The sequence below is a fragment of the Gastrolobium bilobum genome, unplaced genomic scaffold, assembly GCF_033153095.1.
Source record: "Gastrolobium bilobum isolate Gb01-03AN ecotype WA unplaced genomic scaffold, APGP_CSIRO_Gbil_v1 utg19826, whole genome shotgun sequence".
In the NCBI taxonomy this organism is placed as follows: domain Eukaryota; kingdom Viridiplantae; phylum Streptophyta; class Magnoliopsida; order Fabales; family Fabaceae; genus Gastrolobium; species Gastrolobium bilobum.
The window spans coordinates 32,432-53,507 of NW_026897718.1; the positions used below are offsets into that span (position 1 = coordinate 32,432).

At 35.8% G+C, this 21,076-nt stretch overlaps 2 protein-coding genes and 1 pseudogene across 2 annotated transcripts; 2 read left to right on the top strand and 1 right to left on the bottom strand.

The window, feature by feature from the left end:
- Positions 1–3,041: 3,041 nt before the first annotated feature.
- Positions 3,042–5,507, top strand: LOC133309549 (putative pentatricopeptide repeat-containing protein At4g17915). The gene has a single exon (XM_061510332.1). The coding sequence runs from the start codon at positions 3,235–3,237 to the stop codon at positions 4,606–4,608; it is 1,374 nt and encodes a 457-aa protein (XP_061366316.1). The 5' UTR covers positions 3,042–3,234; the 3' UTR covers positions 4,609–5,507.
- LOC133309550 (zinc finger CCCH domain-containing protein 48-like) lies at positions 5,305–7,148 on the top strand. Its single transcript, XM_061510333.1, has 4 exons — positions 5,305–5,344; positions 6,251–6,366; positions 6,524–6,621; positions 6,720–7,148. Exons 1-4 carry the CDS (start codon positions 5,305–5,307, stop codon positions 6,760–6,762), a joined length of 297 nt encoding a protein of 98 aa, XP_061366317.1. The 3' UTR covers positions 6,763–7,148.
- A 7,837-nt stretch (positions 7,149–14,985) lies between these two features.
- LOC133309551 (probable leucine-rich repeat receptor-like protein kinase At1g35710) lies at positions 14,986–17,805 on the bottom strand (annotated as a pseudogene).
- Positions 17,806–21,076: the final 3,271 nt, after the last annotated feature.

The following is a 21,076-nucleotide window of genomic DNA, read 5'->3' on the forward strand; positions in this document are numbered from 1 at the left end:
TTAAGTAATCAAAGTCAAGCTTAGGCCATTACTTTGCATATTTGTAAATTAGTTCCTAAACTTTCATATTTTTGTACTTTGACGCGTAAACTATATTAATAATTTCATTTGAGTCTAATTTACTTCACTTAGCATGAATTGTATTTACATTAATTATCATGCCAATTCATTCAATTACTCAACCAAACTTAGCATCGAAAGCTTACTTAATTCAAAATTAGTATAAACTAGTAACCAACCTTATGTTTATCATATAATTTCAATATTTTCTAATGAAGGTTGTTATATTTGACTGTTTCTAAAGAGAGTTACCATAACTGTGGTTTTTGTAGGAGCAAAAGGACATGATGTTGGGTTTTGCGGAGATATTGAATCAGAGGATTCAGAAGAAGCAACTTTGTTTGATTACTTCTAGGTAGTGTTTGATTCGGGAGAAATTTTTTTTTACTAGGAAAATGTAATTGATAGGGAAATGGTTGGAAAGTGAGTTTGGTAGGAAAATGTAAAAAAAGTTGTTTGGTTGACCCAAATATTACCAGGGAAATTTATTTAAATATGCAAAATCTATGTTCGGGAGAAACTTTGCACCTGTTTTTTCACTTCCCCAGTTATCAAAAAATTCCACATCGCAAGTGGTATTCTGTAACAGTGAATTTCATCCAAAAATCAACACAAAAGTCATTTTTCCATCTATCCTATTTGTCTGGTATTTTTGAAAAAACCTGAACCAAACGTGATATTTTTCAATATCTACTTACACTTTCCCATCAATCCCAAAATAAACCTTCAACCAAACGGTACCATTTCATTCAGTAATTTCATTAAGTAAAAAATCGAAAATCTAGAAATAGAATTAAAATAGAATTAGATTACCTGTCCGATCTATACCTACATAGAAATTATAAGAATATATAGAGAGAATTAATTTCTTTTTATTTCTACCAATTGGTATTTTGCAATGTCGCCAATTTAGTTGAAGAAACAGAGTACAAGCGAGAATGAGATGACAGTTGGGAGAGGAATGAAAATTCTAATGAAAATAAAAAACTAATAAAAAATAAAATTTGTAATGCCAATTAGGATATGTGCATTGGAATAATAATCCACGTGTTTTATTCTAAATGGAAGTAGTACTGAGTAGTGGTAACTACGGTAGTACTCTAGATTTTCCCCTTCAAGTAATTGTCTTTTTACTCGAAAGAAACAGTTTAGTTATTTTTTATCTGTGTGTTTTGATGTACCTAAAAGTTGCTAACCATGGAATTGTTATTTGATCCATTTCATTGGGACTTAACAGTGTTAGAGTCTAAAAAGGCCCGAGCTTAATGGTAGTGTCTTTGGATCGGCTTGAAGGCACAACCCAATCACAATGAAGAGATCAATGTGTCTGTAATGTACCATGACATCATGTCTAGAAAACAAGCACTATTATGATAGAGTATTACCTATTTAATATCTGAATGAAAAGAGAAATATAAAATTTTCATGAAACATGGTCAGGTGAAACTTTAATATAAGATGGTTTATTTTAAAGGTTCATTTTTTCTCCGGTCAATGTAAATAAGTTATTTATATTGAGCCCAAACGAAAATCAAGATATTTTTGTAATTATAATCTATTTGAGGGTTATAATAGTCTTTTTCTATAATTTTTTAATCTTTCAACTTAAAACAACGTTGTTTTAAGAGTAAATATAGATAATTTATCTATATACAATGTATAAACATTAAAGTCTTATTTTAAAAGGAATATTACTCTCATAGACTCACAAATCAAAGTAGATCAAATATCTTAAAAACTTACATCAGTGATAGAAAATAATAAAATAAAAAAGTCTAAATCAGAAAGAAAATAGACTAAAGAACAAAAAATATAACCAAAAATACAAAAAATAAATTGATATATATATATATATATATATATTTTTCACTTTTAGTCTTTTCTATAACTGCTAAAAGAAATGGAAGAAACAAAAGTAAAAGAAATTAGTTTGTAAATTTTCAACATCTTTAGTGTTTTTTTTATTTTGGTCCTTAATCTATTTTTTTTTTATTTAAGCATGTTTGGTCTTATTTTTCTTCTATTTCTTTTTTGTCTTCAATTTAATTTTTTAGACTATTTTTATTTTTTTCTTTTAATCTTTTCTGCTATTATTATAAGTTTTCAATATATCTGGTCTTATTTATTTATTTTTGTGATCCTTCTATTTATTTATTTTTTGTCTTTTTTATAAATATTGTAAATTTCCTTCTATTCTTTTATTTTATTTTATTTTTGTCATTTAAGTATATTTCTAAAAAAGGTATAATACGTAGATTAATTAAGTTTTTTATGATGTTAAGAATGAACTTGGATGGAAAAAATCATAGGGAGGTAAGTGATTAAAAAAAAACTACAGGAGTATAAATAATTCAAAGCAAAATCATATGGAGATTTTTGAACTTTTCCCTTCAAAGAAATTTACATGACTTTATCATTTTAAAATATAATATTTATCTCTTTTTTATAAACTATTTATTTCTCTTTTCATATAAATTAATGGGGAAAAATGTTTATCCTTCTAAATGACACAACTTATATCATTTCACTCTCATAAAGAGGTGAGACTCATACCTTTATTTATTTATTTGTCAACTCTCTCTCTCTCCTCCTTTATCTATCTCTTTCTCTCTTTTAAAATAACATAACTTTACGTCATTTAAAATGACACACATTTTTCCCAGATTTATTAGGTAGAACTGTAAAATCCTTATTATAATTTGTGAATATTTAATGTTCCGAGCTCAATGATTGGGCTTTGAACAGCTCAATACCCCTTTTACTCTTTAGGGCATCTTCTCCTCCTTCATTGGGCCAGCCCGAAGTTATGCTGACCTTAATTGGGCCGGATCCACTCTGATTGGGCCCATTCGCCAATTCACCCAGCCCGAAGTTATGCTTGCTCTTGTGCTTCTCTGCGTATATAAATCTAATTTGCAACTATGTCCCTGTGTCTTCAGAACTACTCTGCATTTATTTACACACAAAAAAAAAAAAAAAGAACTACTCTGCATTTTGGTGAAGTCTTCTTTCTTCTCTCTCTTTTCACTTCTCAAGCTATGCGTCATAACATGAAAGCTATTGTTCCGTGATTTCTCCACGGAACTTTAAAACACCCCCTCCGAAAAAATGGGAAATTCATCTCTTATTGATAAAACGACGCTGTTTTGTGGTTGGAAGCGGTGATGTTGAATAATGGTTACGAGTTTATCAACTAAACTTCTGAACATAAGCATATCCTCAATGTGTAAAGCAAAGCAATTAGCAAGAGCCGAAGACGTTATAATTGACGGCATAAGATTAGGTGTGCTTCCAGATGTTGTCACATACAACACTCTAATCGATGCGTATTGTCGTTTTGTCAGCATCGATGCTGGTTATGCCGTTTTGCATAGAATGAAGGAAGCAGGGATAAACCCTGATGTTATTTCCTACAACTCATTGATCTCTGGTGCTGCTAGAAAATCGTTGTTATCAAGGTCCTTGGACCTGTTTGAAGAAATGCTCAAGTCTGGTGTGCACCCTGACATGTGGAGTTACAACATATTGATGCATTGTTTGTTCAAGCTTGGGAAACCTGATGAGGCAAATCGTGTTTTTAAGGATGTTGTACTTAGTGGTGAACTGTATCCGAGTCATTCTACTTACAATGTCATGATTAATGGTTTGTGTAAGAATGGATATGTTAACAATGCTTTGATGTTGTTTAGGAACTTGCAGCGGCACGGGTTTGTTCCTCAGGTGCTGACTTATAATGCTCTTATTAATGGACTTTGCAAGGCGAAGAGATTGGGCGCGGCGAGGAGGATTCTCATGGAATTTGGTCAATCAGGGTATGAACCTAATGCTATTACCTACACTACGGTTATGAAGTGCTGTTTCCGGTGTAGGCGGTTTGAGGATGGGTTGGAGATCTTGTCAGAGATGAGGAGCAAAGGGTATACATTCGATGGATTCGCGTATTGCACGGTGATTGCTGTGTTGATAAAGATTGGAAGGATCCAAGAGGCTGATGAAATCATTGAGCAGATGTTGAGTAATGGTATTGAGCCGGATTTGGTGTCGTATAATACGTTGATAAATCTTTATTGTAGGCAAGGGAGATTAGATGATGCGTTGAAGTTGGTGGATGAGATTGAGAAAGAAGGTTTGGAATGTGATCAGTATACGCATACAATTATAATTGATGGGTTGTGTAAGGCTGGAAATTTTGTGGGGGCTCAACAGCATTTGGATTATATGAATACTTTGGGGTTTGGTTATAATTTGGTCGCTTTTAATTGTATGCTTGATGGATTGGGTAAAGCCGGTCATATTGATCATGCCATGAAATTGTTTGAAGCTATGGAGGTTAGAGACTCTTTTACGTATACCATCTTGGTGCACAACCTTTGCAGAGATAGAAGGTTCCTTTGTGCATCCAAGATTTTGGTTTCTTGTTTAAAATGCGGCTTTCAGGTCTTGAGGGCTACTCAGCGAGCTGTTATTGATGGTCTCTGTAGTATTGGGTTTACAAATGAAGCTAGGAAACTTAAATCGAGAATCCGAATTGCTCGACTGTTACGTTGATTACATGGCAGTTGGTGTTTGGATTTTTGGATATGTATTTATTATTGGAGGCCAAAATTTCCTAGTCTCACCTTTCTGCTTGAAAGCCAAAATTGCATATTAAGGGGTTAATTAAGGCTAGAACTACACAGCAGGTATTCCAACTCTGATTATAGTGGCCTTGGATACATTCAAACTTGAATTCAGTAGTGAACCTTGCATCAAATTACCATAGTTATTATGTCCAGATACATTTGAAATTTCTGTTTGTCGGCAGAACAAATGGAGCTGGTTACAATATTTGCTCAAGAATGGGGTTGAGTGTCATTTCCCCAAACCTCGAATGGAGCCTATAATTTTCCATTTTTTTCTTCATTAAATGGCCAGTCTATGCTACACACTACATTCCTTTCACATTGTTATAGACAGTACATAGTTCTATATCATGACCAAGAATGTGGTTCAATGTATCATGCAAATATCTGAAAGGAATTGGGTCATAAAACTTGATCTCAGCTGTCTTATTATAAATTAGGATAATTGTCTCCATGTGGTGTAATTTATCTCACCGACATTTCTTCAGATTGATATCTCACCGACATTACTTGAGTTATCAGCAGTAGTTTATCACTTTTAAGAACTTCTCTCTCGGACATATTTTATGGGATTATAGATTTAGTGTTTTTAGTTTGGACTTTTAAGTTTGAATATTGTCAAATGCCTAATTCAACTAATAGAGCCATTATTTGGAGACTGTGTAAGTGAATGACCAGCGGTTTCTTCAGTTTCTTTCTTTTTATTTACGCTTCTGTTACATGTTCACTGCACAATTTTGTTGGTTTTGCCTCTGATTTTGTTGGATCCTTCTTTTCTGCTGCTCAGTGCCAAGTCTTACTTTCCATTTTCTTAAGCTACCCTGTCAGGTTGTCATCTTCTAAACTAAGTTTTATTCTGTCTTTTCAATTTGAAGTTGATACTATGTAACCATGTTTTTCTTTGCTATAGCCTAAGTGCATGGGTTGCACTGTTCATTAATATTATTTGATATCTAGCGTGTTATACAAATTGCAAACTCTGTTATACATGCGAGCTTGAAGGCAACTGGGAATGTAAACTCAATAATGGTGAAATTAGTTGGACAGCGTAGAACTATTTAGACAACAATATTATGTTATTCCAAACAAAAACAGTGTGAAATATTTTCAATGTTTTCCAAAAGCCTCTTATAATTGCAGGCAGTTTTACATACCTCTTTAAACAAGCTTCAAAATAACCCACCAATATAACAATTGGCATGCATTGTACAGACTTTTTTAAGTTTCTTGCTAGTATGATAAACCCACCAAAATAAGTTGTGCTATCTTCAGCTTCACATCGGAAATGAGGGAATTCTTTTTGATCATGCTAAGTACATCTTGATCGTACATTTGTTTTGTTGCTGGAGAATTTTGTTTTTCTCTTCTTCAGTGACTTGAACGAGGAAATATGTGGTCAGATCCTGTTTGGGTGCTGAGAAAATATAAGAAAAGAAGATGTAATCTTCACCATTGAGAGAAAATACCTAGATAAATTCTAAATTTTTATTTTATTAATCATGAACTCTCTTTGCCTGGTTGACTGTCACATTATTATAACCGAATTGTGAGGTTGACTGCTTTTTCAGGGTCTAGGCCACATGATCTTGAATCTCAGAAAACGTGGGAGGGAGAGGCGGGACACATCAAAATATATGTTGGCTTTTCCAAAGTTTTTCTTTCCTATACGGACATTTCCTCCAATGTAAGTTGCCTAACCACTATAACATCTGTGCATAAAGTTAAATTTTGATTTTATCATTTGGTTGTATTTTCATTCTTAGAAATTAAGTTGTTATTTTTTGTAATTGGTCAAGGAATTAGTTGATTCATCCTTTCCATATTTTCAATTTTTATTATAGGGTGTTATTGCACTTTGTGGGATGACTGATGCAGAAGACAAGCATATACTGATTTGCTCTTGCCGAGACAATTCAGTTCGCCTCTATGATCTGCCATCGTAAGTGAACTTAAACTTGAATTCATTTTGTTCAGTAACTTATTTTTGTGTTGGGCAATTTTTGCAGCCCCTGACCATGTCTATGTCTTCCTTTACAGATTTTCAGGGATGGGTCGATTATTTGCCAAAAAAGAGGTTTGATCACTAGAGATAGGTCTTGGGGGGCTCATCTTCACTGGAGAAGGGACTAGTTTGCTTACAGTTTGGAAATGGCTGGAAGTGCCCAATGTTGGGTATGGCTAATACTTCGCATGTTGATGAGGACCCTAGTTGTCGAGGTCAGCAGAAAGGCAACTGGGGTTCCGCTCCCAGGTGAACGGGCAGGGGTCTGGGGCAGCCGCCTTGGCGGGGGTCCGGGGGGCAGCGCCCCCAGGTCCGTAGAGGCTAGGTACTATTGTAGGCCTCTGTTTTATTGTAATTTTCTTAGCGGTTTGGGCTTGGGCCCATGAATAGCTGCTGTTATGGTTTTCTAATTCTATATATATTTTCTTTGTAAACCGAGTGACTTGTAACGAGTGGCGGTGAGGTGAATATAGTACAGACAAGCTGGATGTAGCCTATATTGGGTGAACCAGGGTAGATCGTTGTGTCTATTCTCTCTTTCTCTCTCTTATTCTTTTTCGTTTTCGATTTGTGTGATTGTCGATTTCCAACATTTGGTATCAAGAGCTTTGGTTCTGCGACCGGGGTTCCTGTGACAGATTGGGGTTTCGTGATTTGGGGTTTTTTCTTGGCATAGAGAAAACTGCAAAATTGATCTGGAGAGGATGTCGACTGGCCAATCACGGATCGAGGTTGAAAAGTTCGGAGGAAAAGGGTTCAAGTTATGGAAGCTGAAGATGGAGGCTCTGCTCGTTGACAAGGACGTGTGGTACGCGATCGAAGATGATAAGCCATCGGTACCAACCAAACCTGTCGGTGATGAAACGTCAGGTGAAGGTGAGTTGAAGGAGTTGAAGGCGTGGACCAGAGACGATCGAAAGGCGCGAAGCCTGATCTGGTTATGCCTGGCAAATAACGTTCTGGTGAACGTAACTTTTGAGAAGACCGCGAACGATCTCTGGACGAAGCTGAGAGGTCTCTATCAGAGCAAGTCACTCGTGAACAAGTTGTTCCTTCGAAGGAGGCTGTATAATCTGCGGATGAGCGAAGGTGATTCTTTCCCTGCTCATTTAAATGAATTTAATACTATTTGTGCACAATTTTCGTCTATAGACATTAACCTGGATGAGGAAGACAAAGCTTGCACCTTGTTGTGTTCATTGCCCAACTCTTGGGAGCACATCATTGTGTCAATTGGTACTGGTGTTAATAAACTGTCATTTGAGAAGGTTGTTGTTGCCTTATTGTCTGAGGAGATGAGAAGGGTAGGTTTTGAAGGTACCAGCAATGAGGCTCTGGTTGCTAGAGGGAGGAGTGGTGACAAATCAAAGTCTGGTCACAGAGGAAGATCGAGGGGACGGTCAAAGTCCCGTGATAAATCTGATAAATCTGAAATGAGGTGCTGGAGGTGCAAACAGGTTGGACATCTGAGAAGGAATTGCAGAAGTAAAAGCGTAGGTCCTGAGAAGCGGGATGATTCACAACCTTCTGCTTCGGGTACAAAGAAGAATGATGATGATAGTACAGGGGACCTGTACATGGCGTTTGACAGTCATAGTGACTGTAATGACTGGATTATTGACACTGGAGCATCGTTTCATATGACACCTCATACAGAATGGTTCTGCACCTATGAATTATATTCTGGCGGTACAGTTAGAATGAGAGATGACACGACTCATGCAATTGTGGGGCGTGGGAAGGTAAAGCTGAAGATAAGTGACGAGACAGTCAAGAATCTGCCGGATGTGATGCATATTCCGGGGCTAACCAGAAATCTGATCTCTGTTGGTAGTATGGCAGATGTTGGTATTAATTTTAGCAATTTTAGCAGTGACAAGTATTCTTGCAAGCTGACTCGAGGAGCTTTGGTTATTGACAAGTATTCAGTGGTGAAAGCTATGTTTCAGAACAGGCGGATGAGGACACTGCTATGTTGTGGCATAGGAGGCTGGGGCATATTGGAGGAAAAGGTCTGGAGACTCTGACATCAAAGAAGCTGGTGGATATTCCGAGCTGCTATATGGGGTTTGGATTTTGCGAGCATTGCCTGCAAGGGAAGCAAAATCGAGTATCTTTTGATTCCATAGGATGAAGAGCTGAGGGGATTCTGGACTTGATACACAGCGACGTGTTTGGCCCCACACCTGTAGCATCACATGGAAAATCAAGGTATTATGTTTCTTTTACTGATGATTTTTCAAGACGTGTGGTTATATTTCTTGCGCAGCAAGGATGAAGTGTTCGATAAGTTCAGCGAGTTTAAGGCTTTGGTGGAAAATTAGTTTGATCGAAAAATCAAGGTGCTGAGAACTGACAATGGAAGGGAACCCTGACCATGTCTATGTCTACCTTTACAGATTTTCAGGGATGGGTCAATTATTTGCCAAAAAAGAGGTTTGATCATTAAAGATAGGTCCGGGGGGGCTTATCTTCACTGGAGATGGGACTGGTTTGCTTACAGTTTAGAAATGGCTGGAAGTGCTCAAAGTGTCATCTTTTTGAGAAATGACCCTGAACAGCGAGCTGATATGGATTGTAACAAGATGTATATAATAGATGACAAATTCCAATTCCAATTCCAATTTTCTCTTTCTTGTGCTGTTAGTTCATTTTCTCTAGCAGAATATATCAGAAAGTGTCTTGTATAGCTCTGAATATTTTGTCAATGGAAACCATTTTTTTATCAACTTCTATGGGTGTCTGTACACTATAAGTTTTGCCTAATATGTTAATCATATTGCCCAAATAATTTTAAACGGTTCCTGTGACTGCTATTATATACAACTCAAGACCATTAAGAATTTCACTAGCAAAGTGGATTCTTTTACATTTAATAATGATTTTTGAATATTTGCAATCTGTTTAAGCGTGAGGAAGGCCAACTTAAAATTGATACTGATTTTGTCGTAATGCAACTTTGATGGCCGTTGTTGTTCATGACCTACTTTTCCTTGAGCTAGTATGCATCAGAACTTCTAGTGTGTAGGGAGATTCCTCAACTCTTCTTTTCGGCAATGTTTAAAAGTAAAAGATGAGTTTCTCTCCCCCTTTTTGACAATAATAATTAAAAAAAAAATAAGAGAAAAGATAGGGGGTTAAAGGGAAGCGTGGAAAACTACTATAATTGGGATAATAATAAGGGACTTGGAAAGTTTACAGTCATAAGTAGAAATCTCACTGTAATTGATTTAAAAAGAGAAAGAAAAAAGGAAGTGTAGAAAACAATATGTAAGAGTAAAATTTTTTAATTATGCTGAAGTATGAAATGCTTTTGCTATGCTGCTGACCTTGGGTTCCTTGCATATTATGACATACTTTTTCTTGAGCAAGTATGCTTGGGGCGTTTGGTACAAGGATTTTGGCCGGATTCTTGGAAAATTGAATTTTTTTAAATTTTAAATTTTCGGATATTATCGTAAACTGAATATAAAAATTATATTTTTGAAAATCAAGATTTCCGGACAAAAAAAATTTCTCATCTACCAATCGTAAGAATTTTTGGGGGATTCTTTATCTTTTCAAATCAGCAATTTGGAAAGTTAAAAGTCAGTTTGTTTTTTTATTCTTTAGGTGGTCTTTGCTCTCTTTTATTGTTCATAACTTATCTGTTATACAAGTAAACACGAATTTTTTTTTCTAAATAGCAATAATGATAACACTGCAGTAGTGGAGAAGCATAAACATTATGAAGATCTCAGAGTGCCTAGTAGTGTCAACTACCATCAATCAATTATATTAATTTAAGAGTAAACACCCTTTTTAGTCCTTGGCAATATCTACGAAGTCCTTTTCAGTCTCTGGCAATAAAAAAGGACCAAATTGGTCCCTGAAAGTACAAGAAAAGGGCCACTCTACATATTTGGGAGTTGACATAAGGACTAACATGGCCCTTTTTTTGTAACTTCAGGGACCAATTTGGTCCTTTTTTATTGTCAGGGACTAAAAAGGACTTCGTAAATATTGACAGGGACTAAAAAGGGTGTTTATTCTTAATTTAAAATCAAAACAAAACCGAAAAAGGTTTGTAGCATCTTATCACCTATAATTTGATAATATTATGAGATAGGATATCGTGACACCCAAATAAAGTTACGATCAATGTTACGACCAATCATCTCACTGTTAGATTGGTAGTAGCAATCCGATGGTCCTCATTAAACTCTAAATATCCTCAGTTTTCGCTGCTCTCTCTCCTTCCCCTTCTCTCTCTTCATTCATCAAATGACAAACAGAATTAGAGGGTATGATAGTATTCCAAACTAGTTCTGATTTTATCCAATCATTCATGCTTATGAAATCACGTGTTGTCATGTTTTTTAGTGTGTAATAAAATATTTTTTAGGAATGGGATATCTTGCAGTTGTAAGAAACACAACTATTTTGGGTTCTCTTAAGGAATGGTAGTGATTGCTGGCTTCAACAATCATGGGATGCACAGCAACATTAGCAAACACTAACAACCAGCATTTAACGAATTCATGTATCAACCACCATAAAGCAAAATGTATATGATTAAGAACGATCACAGGATGTATTATGGGGAAAACCACACCGCACTGCAATTAAGGCTATTTCTGATGATGGTCAAGGATATTTGGTGGACCCTCAATGGACAGAATATGTGCCAAATGGGTTAGTAAATAATGGGAAGGAGCTCGAAGACCTGCTTTTGGAATTCGATAAAACGTTTCTTGTGAACGATGGAATTGCTGCACTATGGGAATGGGATCCAGGTGGAGTTCATCATGCACCGCAGATTAGTTAGCCCTTGCATTTCAAGCATTGGGATCAGGGCATAAGGTTTTTGGGGGCTGAACTCACCTTGAGGGCAAGGTGAGTGTTTTTTGGGGGGGGGGGAGTATTGATAGGAATATATGTGTAGGTGTATGTAAGGTGGGTCGTAGGAGATTATGTTCTACCAATGAGATAGCATAACCAACTTTAATATATTCTAGGAGGTTAGGCTAAGTATAAGAGGGGGATATGTAGTGTGAAAAGGCATATTGTGAATTTGGACACACTTGGACTGGGAAACCAGATTGGGAGAGAATCAAAGCACTCTCGAATTGCTCTGAAATTATCTTTGTTTTTGTTCCTTTTCCATTGTAATTTTCCTCTGTTTTTCCTTACTGTTTCTGCAATTGTTTAACTGTAATTGTCTTTTCTAGTTCAATATATAGAAAATCCATATTGATTCTGGGCCATTTCCTTGGTGTTTTGTGCGCTATCTCTGATACATTTTCCAGATCCTATAAAATTCATGTGTCAACAACCATCATAAAGCAAAATGTATATGATTATTAAGAACGATCACACAACTTTCATTTACTCACTGGATAATCCAAAAAGCACTATAACTAAAGTTCAGAAAAGAAGATTGAAGAAACTAACTTAGAATCCAAGATGCCCATGCTCTCTCTCTCTCTCTCTAATATCCCTTCTAATCCTCTAACGCAGTAGGAAAACAACTAATTCAAGAGTAGATATCAGCAATCATAATTAATCTCATTAACTCTTAATTTTCAACACACACAAAAAATATCAAAAAATCACTCACCGTTAAATCCGACTAGCAAGTGTGGGGTGGAAGTAATCTTAATTTTCAACACACTATTAAAAAATGTTCTAAGAATTTGGACATCCAGATTCTGAGCCAACGACCTTAGGCTACGGTCAAATAAGAGAAAGAACAATTTTGTTTGTTTTCTTCTCTGTTTCCATACATGCTCGTTCCATTTTAATGCTGTCATGTCGATGCCATTTTTATATGAGAAGCATTTGGGTGAAAATGGCAAAAATAAATATATACAATGAAGCCATATTGTGTGATATCAGCTAGACTAACATGTTGTGAACACAATTTTGTTCCCATTACAAATGCATTCCTGCTTGTACATCCTCAGCATTGTTGTTGCATACTATTATACTCTTATCTTCCTCACTTTTTCCACTTGCACTTGTTTTCAAGATTTGTTGGGCTATTGAAAATTGATTGTTTGTTACTACTTCATATATGACATTCAAGAACTAGTTAAAAAGCTAGAATTTATAATCTCACCTTCTTTATACAATAGAATCCCTTCTATCATTATTTACACAACTAATATGATTCAGCAATAAAAAGGGTGTGGTCTTTTGCTAACTGTAACATCCCGAGCGCTGACGAGGGCGGGGAGTGATCGCCGGTGCGAAAGGGCATAGACAAAGAGCGGCTCTTGGCAGGCTTCCAGTGACGGGGGTACATGAATGAATCGAATCAACACCCGAAAGAGAGGGATTTCAGAGACTGTGTTGGTATAGGACGGTACAGTTGGGAATAGCTTATAAGAATTAATTAGTACTACCTATACTAACAAGATGCATCTACTTTTCGGAAGCCCGGATCGGAAGAACTCCATAGTTAAGCGTGCTTGTCTTGGAGCAATTCTGGGATGAGTGACCTCCTGGGAAGTTTTTCCGGGAAGTGTGCGAGTGAAGACAAAGAACACTGAAAAGTCTCGTGTTAGTGTGTGGGGACAGTCATTGATTCTTGCAAGTTGTCAGGCATTACAAGTGGTATCAGAGCAGGGCCTCTCTTCCAGTGCGGTGTGGTTCGAGGACGAACCAGGCGGATGCTGGTGGGCATGTAACATCTCGGGCGCTGACGAGGGCAGGGAGTGATCGCCGGTGCGAAAGGGCATGGACAAGGAGCTGCTCCTGGTAGGCTTCCAGCGACGGGGGTACATGAATGAATCGAATCAACACCCGAAAGAGAGAGATTCCAGAGACTGTGCTGGTATGGGACGGTACAGTTGGAAATAGCTTATAAGAATTAATTAGTACTACTTATACTAACAAGATGCATCTACTTTTCGGTAGCCCGGATCGGAAGAACTCCATAGTTAAGCGTGCTTGACTTAGGGCAATTCTGGGATGGGTGACCTCCTGGGAAGATTTCCCAGGAAGTGTGCGAGTGAGGACAAAGCACGCTGAAAAGTCTCGTGTTAGTGTGTGAGGACAGTTGTTGATCCTTGCAAGTTGTCAGGCGTTACACTAACTATCAAGAAACATGAACTAGAGAATATGGGTTGAGTAAAATATGAACTCAAAATTTCTTTTTCTAGTCTTTCTACATTTGGTTTGGTTAGTCTCTTTTATTGTTCATAACTAGTCTGAAACTTGGGTTTTGTTATCCTAAGGAAAGAATAAAAAAAATCCAGATAATAAAAACTATAACACTGCAATAGAGGAAAAAACAGAAAATGTTGTAGCACCATAACACCCATAATTTGATAAATTAGTCAATCAAAGGTAAACCGAAAAGGCCTAGAAATTAATAATGCAAACCAAAGGGGAACACACCAGCATATATTGATCTTGTGTTTAATTAAGTAAAATTGCTCATTCATCCTTAAAAACAAAAATATTACTTCCCTTATGTACCATCAACATCAACATCACCTTTATCTCAAACTAATTGAGGTCGGTAGTAGATGAACTCAAATGAAAGTTACAAAAAGGTTGAAAAAAGAAACATAAAAATAAATAAATAGAAAAGTAATAATATATATATATAAGTAAAAAAGAAAGGAAAAAGAAGAAGAGGGGGAAATGAAGGAGAAAAGGACTAAAAAAGGACCATCTGGAACATAGGAATAACAACGGGTCTAACCCTCTACCATGCTTATAGCTTTTCTCCATTCCGTTCTAAGGCATTCCGTCCGCCAATCTATATCCCACTTCATTAAATCTTGTTTTACTATCTTCTCCCAAGTAAGTTTCGGTCTACCTCTACCTCTTTTTGTGTTGAGCTCTTGGTAACAAACTTCTGTTCTTACGGGAGTATCCAGGGGCCTTCTCATTACGTGCCCAAACTACCTCAATCTATGTTCTCTCATCTTCTTAGCCACCGGTAGTACTCCTACCTTTCGTCGAATATCTTCATTTCTTATCTTATCCATCCTCGTATAACCACACATCCACCTTAACATCCTCATCTCTGCTACTCCCATTTTATGCTCATGTTGCCTATGTGCTGGCCAGCATTCAGCTCCATATAGCATTGCAGGTCTTACTGTTGTTTTATAGAATTTTCCTTTTAACTTAAGGGGAATTTCGCGGTCACACAAAAACCCAGATGCATTGCGCCACTTCATCCACACTGCTCTGATTCTATGATTTACATCCTCATAAAAAAAAAAAAATGTAGAAAGACTAGATTTTGACTACAAGATTTTTTTCTTCATACTCAGATGTCATCAGCTGATGGATTGTATTTTCTCAAAAAAGCATGGGAAGTGGCTGTTTGGAACAAGAGAGTTTCTGAGCCACATGTTGCATTGATGGTCTGGACTTTGGTTTGGAACACAAGCATGTCAATGCTAGTGTTACCACAAGCACTATATCTTGCTCGTCCTTTCGAGAGAAAGGAAAAGGAAGACGTGAGTCCAAGAGATCCTTCAACAACATATTCTTAGTAGATGAGTTTGATAAAGATGAGATTAGATCTCCTGAATGTCTTCCCATTAATGTTTCCAATGCTACCACTCCAGAACTGTACACATCACATATTTTTGTCGCAGTCAATGTGTAGGCAAGCTCTGTAATGGACCAAAAAATCTAGAAAGTCAACTTCTCATATCATATAACCAGATCAATTTAGAGAAGTTGAAATAGATTTTCTTATTTAAAATAAAAAAAATTTACCTGGGGGAACATATCCATATGTGCCAACCACTATGGTTTGATTTGAAGAATTTGGATCAAGGAGTCTAGCTGTGCCAAAATCTGAGTTGTGCCAAAATCTGAGACAAAAGCCTCCAATTGTGAATTCAACAAAACATTGCTGCTTGTTACATCCCAATGAACAATAGGAGAGGCACAATCATGATGCATGTAGGACAAAGGATGTGCCATTCCTCGAATGATATCCACCCTCTTACTCCAATTCAACCCCTCAGCTTCCACACTGTTGCTTAAGACATACAATAAGCTACCTTTTCCATGTATTGATAGATCAAAAACATGCATTGATTGTGGAGACAAAAGCCATAAAGCTTTACAATGTTTCTTTGACGGATTTCTGTTAACACCTTGGCCTCATTGCAAAAACTCTTGTCAAAAGATGGGTTTTGAGATTCCATTAGGTGAAGTTTCTTCAATGCAATAATTTTGCCACTCGGCAATTGTGCTCTGTAGACACAGCCATATGCACCATTTCCAATGCAGTATTTGATGTGAAAATTCTCTGTTTCTTTAATAATGTCTTCAAATGCAACTTAACCGTCATAGTTCGATATAGAAAACAAGTCTCCACTCTCTGCTAATCTTCCTTCAAAGTTGGTCTTAAACTTACACCTTGTGAAATATAATGTTGAAAGAAGTACAAGAACAATGAAACAAATGATAGGAAGAGAAATTAGAATGAAAGGCTTAGCTTTACTAGTGTGGTGGACAGAATGATAGAAAGCGAAATTTGGTGTGTTGTAACTGATTAATGAGTCTTCCTTGAAATAACAATAGTTTGGTGATTGTAACTCAAAATCAAGATCTATTGAAAAGTCAAAGGAATTGTATGAAAGGTTTACATACTCTAAAACAGCAAGCTCCTTGTATAGTTTACCAGTGATATTATTATAACTAAGATCCAACTTGTCTACCATGGAATTTGGTCCCAAAATAAATGGAATCTCACCCTTAAGAAAATTGTGGCTAAGGTTAAGGGTAACAAAACAACCAATTTGGGAAGGAATGCTTCCATTTGTAGCTTAAATCCATTGTTGCAGCAGAGGGACAATTCAGGATATGAAATGGGATAGACCCTATAAGTTTGTTGTGGGAAAGGTCTAGATCCCGAAGTCTGGTGGCTTTCACAATCTCTGATGGTATTGAACCATACAACTGATTTGATGAAAGATGCAGAGAATGCATTTCGGTCATTTGAAGAAGATTTTGAGGTATAACACCAGAGATGTTATTATTCAAAAGATATAATTCCTCTAAATTGGACAAATTCCCTAGTTCTACTGGTATGAGGCCTACAATTTGGTTAGAATTAATGGAGAGATAGACCAAAGATTCTAGTTGACCCAAATTATAAGGGATTGCACCAGTGAATGAATTATTTGAAAGATGCAATTCCTCTAAGTTGGACAAATTTCCTAGTTCAACTGGTATGCGACCTTCAATTTGGTTAGAATCAAGGGTGAGATAGACCAAATTCTTCAATTGACACAAAGTATAAGGGATTGAACCAGTGAGTGAATTATTTGAAAGGTATAATCCTATTAAATTGGACAAATTCCTTAGTTCTACTGGTATGGAGCTTTCAATTTGGTTAGAATCAAGGGAGAGATGGACTAAATTCTTCAATTGACCCAAGGTATAAGGGATTGAACCAGTGAGTGAATTTTTCAAAAAGTATAATCCCCTTAAATTGGACAAATTTCCTAGCTCTACTAGTATTGGACCTTCAATTTGGTTAGAACTAAGGGAAAGATAAATCAAATTCCCTAATTGAACCAAAGTAGAAGGGATTGAACCATTAAGTAAATTATTTGAAAGATATAATCCCTCTAAATTGGATAAATTCCCTAATTCTTCTGGTATGGTACCTTCAATATGGTTATTAGAAACATCAAGCCACTCAAGTTGAGTGAGATTTGAAAGTGCTTTAGGCAACTTACCTTGAAGGCTATTGTAAGAGAGGTCAATATAGGAAAGCTTCGTAAGTGTGCCTATTTCTGTGGGGATATTTCCTGTAAGTCCCAACCCAGTAAGATCTATACGGACTAAATTGGTGAAGGCAGTTAACTTCAAGTTCTGAAACCGCTGAAATTCTGGTGGAGGAGTTTTCAAAGCTGAAATCTCTGCTATGCTTCCAGCTTCATGACATGTGATACCTCTCCAATTACAATGGTTTGATATGTTTCGGTCATGATTCCACCAACCACTCTGGAGCAAAGCTGCTTGTTCTTGATTTTTGTTTGAGGAACCAGAAGCTGTCATCTCGTTAGCAATAACAGCTGGTATGAACAAAACATTAGAGGCAATACCAAATATAAGTGCCAGTACTAGTAAACTAAAGAAAAAATATGCCATGCTTAATTCAAATTCAAACGGCTTCAATTATTGTTGAACTTTTTATAATGCTGTTGTATTGGCCCTGAGACTAGTTATATATATAAATGACACTGGCCAATAGCATGCCCAACACGAGAATATCGTCAATACTATCGATACACTAAGTTTTCAGTGTATTTTCTACTCACAATGTGACACGTGTCTTGTTTTTGTAAAATTATTAATAAATAATTTATTTTAATATCAATTGAAAGAGTGATTTAATAAAAAGTAAGACACGTGTCACATTGTGAATGAAGAATGCAAACTCAGTGCATCGATAACAATGAAGATATTTTCGCCCAACATGGCCAACAAGTAACACGTTGAGGAAAATGGAGTGGAACAGCCCTGGTTCATGATAGAGACCTCAACACATTCTTAAAATTGTTTATGTTTATTGGATGCTTTTGTTATGATTGCTTGTTTACTGCTACCGTAGTCAATCCAGGAAAACACAACCAATATACATTTTATGCCCTGCTAGAAAAAACCAGGGTCTGATTTTCATACTTGCTTGAAGGAGATTAGGCAACTTTGTAGGTTCGACAGCTTTCTATTTGTCTCTGTATATAATTTTGTACACCTAGTCTACTTACTTCGTCTGAAGTCATGTTGTTGTGCAGAATAATATAGTTTTCTTTTTGCTTGACTTAAAGCTTTAGTTTACGCTTAACCCGTGTTGCTTCACTTTGAGTTCTGTTATTGACTTATTCATCTTCAACATATCAGCACAATCCGTCTCAAATACCAGCCACACTTGCTTTACAATCTTAACCAATGTCATTTCACAGTATTCTAATCTTGCTAAAAACTATATGAAAATAAGTTAAGGATGAACTTTAAAAAATATTAGTACAAATCCTAATCTTTAGCAATGCTGGCTGGCCAGCAATGGCCTGAAGTTCTGGTGAATCAGCTCAAATTTTGTTGAAACCTCTTGCACCACCTCTTTTCCTTGCCTTGGTTTGAGTGCTTCAAGATGTAAAAAATAATGCCACAACAATCATAATAAATGATGACAGCTCAAGAATGGCTCATATCATTGTTGTCAAAAACTAGTCTAAAAACGTAAAAACGGTAGAAACGCAATGTAAAAACGTGTTAAAATACAAGTAAAAATGGTCCTTAGTAAAAACGAGTATAAACGCAAAAACAGTAGAAACGTAATTTTTTGCGTTCTTACTTAAACTCAATTATTTTTTATTTTTGTTTTAAACCCTTATTTTTATTTTTATTTTAAACTTAATTTTTCTCTTTTTGTGTTTTTAGACTTATGTCTTATATAGTTATATGACTTATATCTTTTAAATATGAAGTTATTCATTAAATTTTGAATAGTGATTCATGTGATTTTTTTTTTACATACATATATATATATAATGGAGAATAATTCGTTTACAAAATTTTTTTACAAATTACACTAAGACTGGTCATACACTCTTGATTGAAGTATGACCAGTCATATCTAGTGTAGTTTGTTAGAGTTTGTCATACACTCTTGATTGAAGTATGACCGGTTATACTTAGTGTAGTTTGTAAACAAAAAATTTGTAAATATAACTTTTTCCATATATAATTTTATATCTTGACCTTAAGTAGTAAAAATTTTATGTTTCGTGTCGTTTTTACGATTTACGTTTCTACCACGCCTTCCGTTTCTAAGTAGAAACTCGATTTTGAAAACATTGGCTCATATTACACACCTAATGCTCTGTCATTTACTGCTTAAATGATAAACTGATGACTGCTCTTGACTTTTTCAATTAAAACTAAATTCCCGTTCATTCCTTCCTTCCCTTGGCCCCATATTTTACTTCACAAGGCATAATAAAATACGGCTTTGAGGAATGATCATTTCAGCTACTGAATTTCCCTCATTATGACATATTTGACCTCAATTAACAATTCATGTACTGATCATAGCTACTTCAACTTTACTAGTAGGCTTGTCATTGACCCCTTTGGTGGAGGAGTATCGATTTGACTTTGCAAAATATAAATGACTTTTTCGTTTGGGCTCTTAATTGATTTGGAGGTAATGATTTGGAAAGTTAGCTATTTCCTCTGACCTAGATTTTCAGTGTTAGTTTCTGGGATTTGATTTATGCTCATGTAATAGAGTTTATATAGGGAGGGAGGGGGGATTATGAGTGGACATTTTTTAAGCCCTTGTGCGTTTCACATTCAGGCCTAAACTACTGCAAATGCATTTGACAATTGTAACTCTACATCATCTGGATTAATTTACTACCAGTTAACACTATATTATTTGGAGGCCAACTAACTGGTATTAATTTTTTATTCCCGTGCACAATGTCATTTTTCAGGCCACTAGTGCTAATAATGGAGGTCAGACATATTTCTTCATGGTATAATTCAACACTAGTGGAAGCAGTATAGCTCTGCAACTAGTTTCACTTGAAAATTTATGCGCATTCAAATGTTAAACTGAAACAAATTGGCTGTAAGAAATAGATGAAGCATTGTAGAGTGATATCTCCAAAAAATAATATAAAAAATGTCTAAGATGGATTAGGCTCTTGGACATTTTATACCCGAACTTCATCCCTTCCCATTGATTTTCATTGCCATGGTAAAATTTCTTCACCTCGTTTTCCATTTTTATATTTACTCATACTATTATGCCAAAATTCATTCTTTTCTTTTTTTTTAAGTTTCATACCTACAATATAGAATAAATATGGAAAAGAAATATTTTATAGAATATGGAGAAATAAATTTGTCAGTCTACTCCCATTCGAAAACTGATGTCATTTCCAGTATCTCCACTAAAAGACTTGTTATATTTTTTGTAGAAATAGTATATTTTTTTCTAGACTATCGGAATTATTCCATTTTAAAGGATTTAATTGAATGTTGTGGAGTCAATGGATTCTTTAAGCCAAAATAACATATCAAAGCAAAAAATTTCTTTCCATTTCCGAGTAAGTGCATAAATCACTTGGCCGACGGAAGAGACCGCTAAATTTCGATTTTAAACATTGTGATGTGCTTCATATCGCCAATATATGCGGTTCAAACTATATACAACACTAAGAACAATGCAAAGTTTTGTCACTCAACGTGTTTAATTAGACAACAACGAATTAATAAATAGTAGCCACAATTCAGGGTAATTGAAATCAGCTTATCAACTAGCGCTTTCAACAATGGACATCATAATGGCTAGATGAATGCAAAGCGTAGAACATTCAATTCATAGTGTCAACAACACGATATCAATAAA

Coding starts and splice junctions, on each gene's coding strand:
- LOC133309549 (XM_061510332.1), top strand. CDS start 3,235: ATGGTTACGAGTTTATCAACTAAACTTCTGAACATAAGCATATCCTCA.
- LOC133309550 (XM_061510333.1), top strand. CDS start 5,305: ATGCCTAATTCAACTAATAGAGCCATTATTTGGAGACTGT. Junction 6,367..6,523: donor ATACGGACATTTCCTCCAAT/GTAAGTTGCCTA, acceptor TTTTTATTATAG/GGTGTTATTGCACTTTGTGG. Junction 6,622..6,719: donor CGCCTCTATGATCTGCCATC/GTAAGTGAACTT, acceptor CTTCCTTTACAG/ATTTTCAGGGATGGGTCGAT.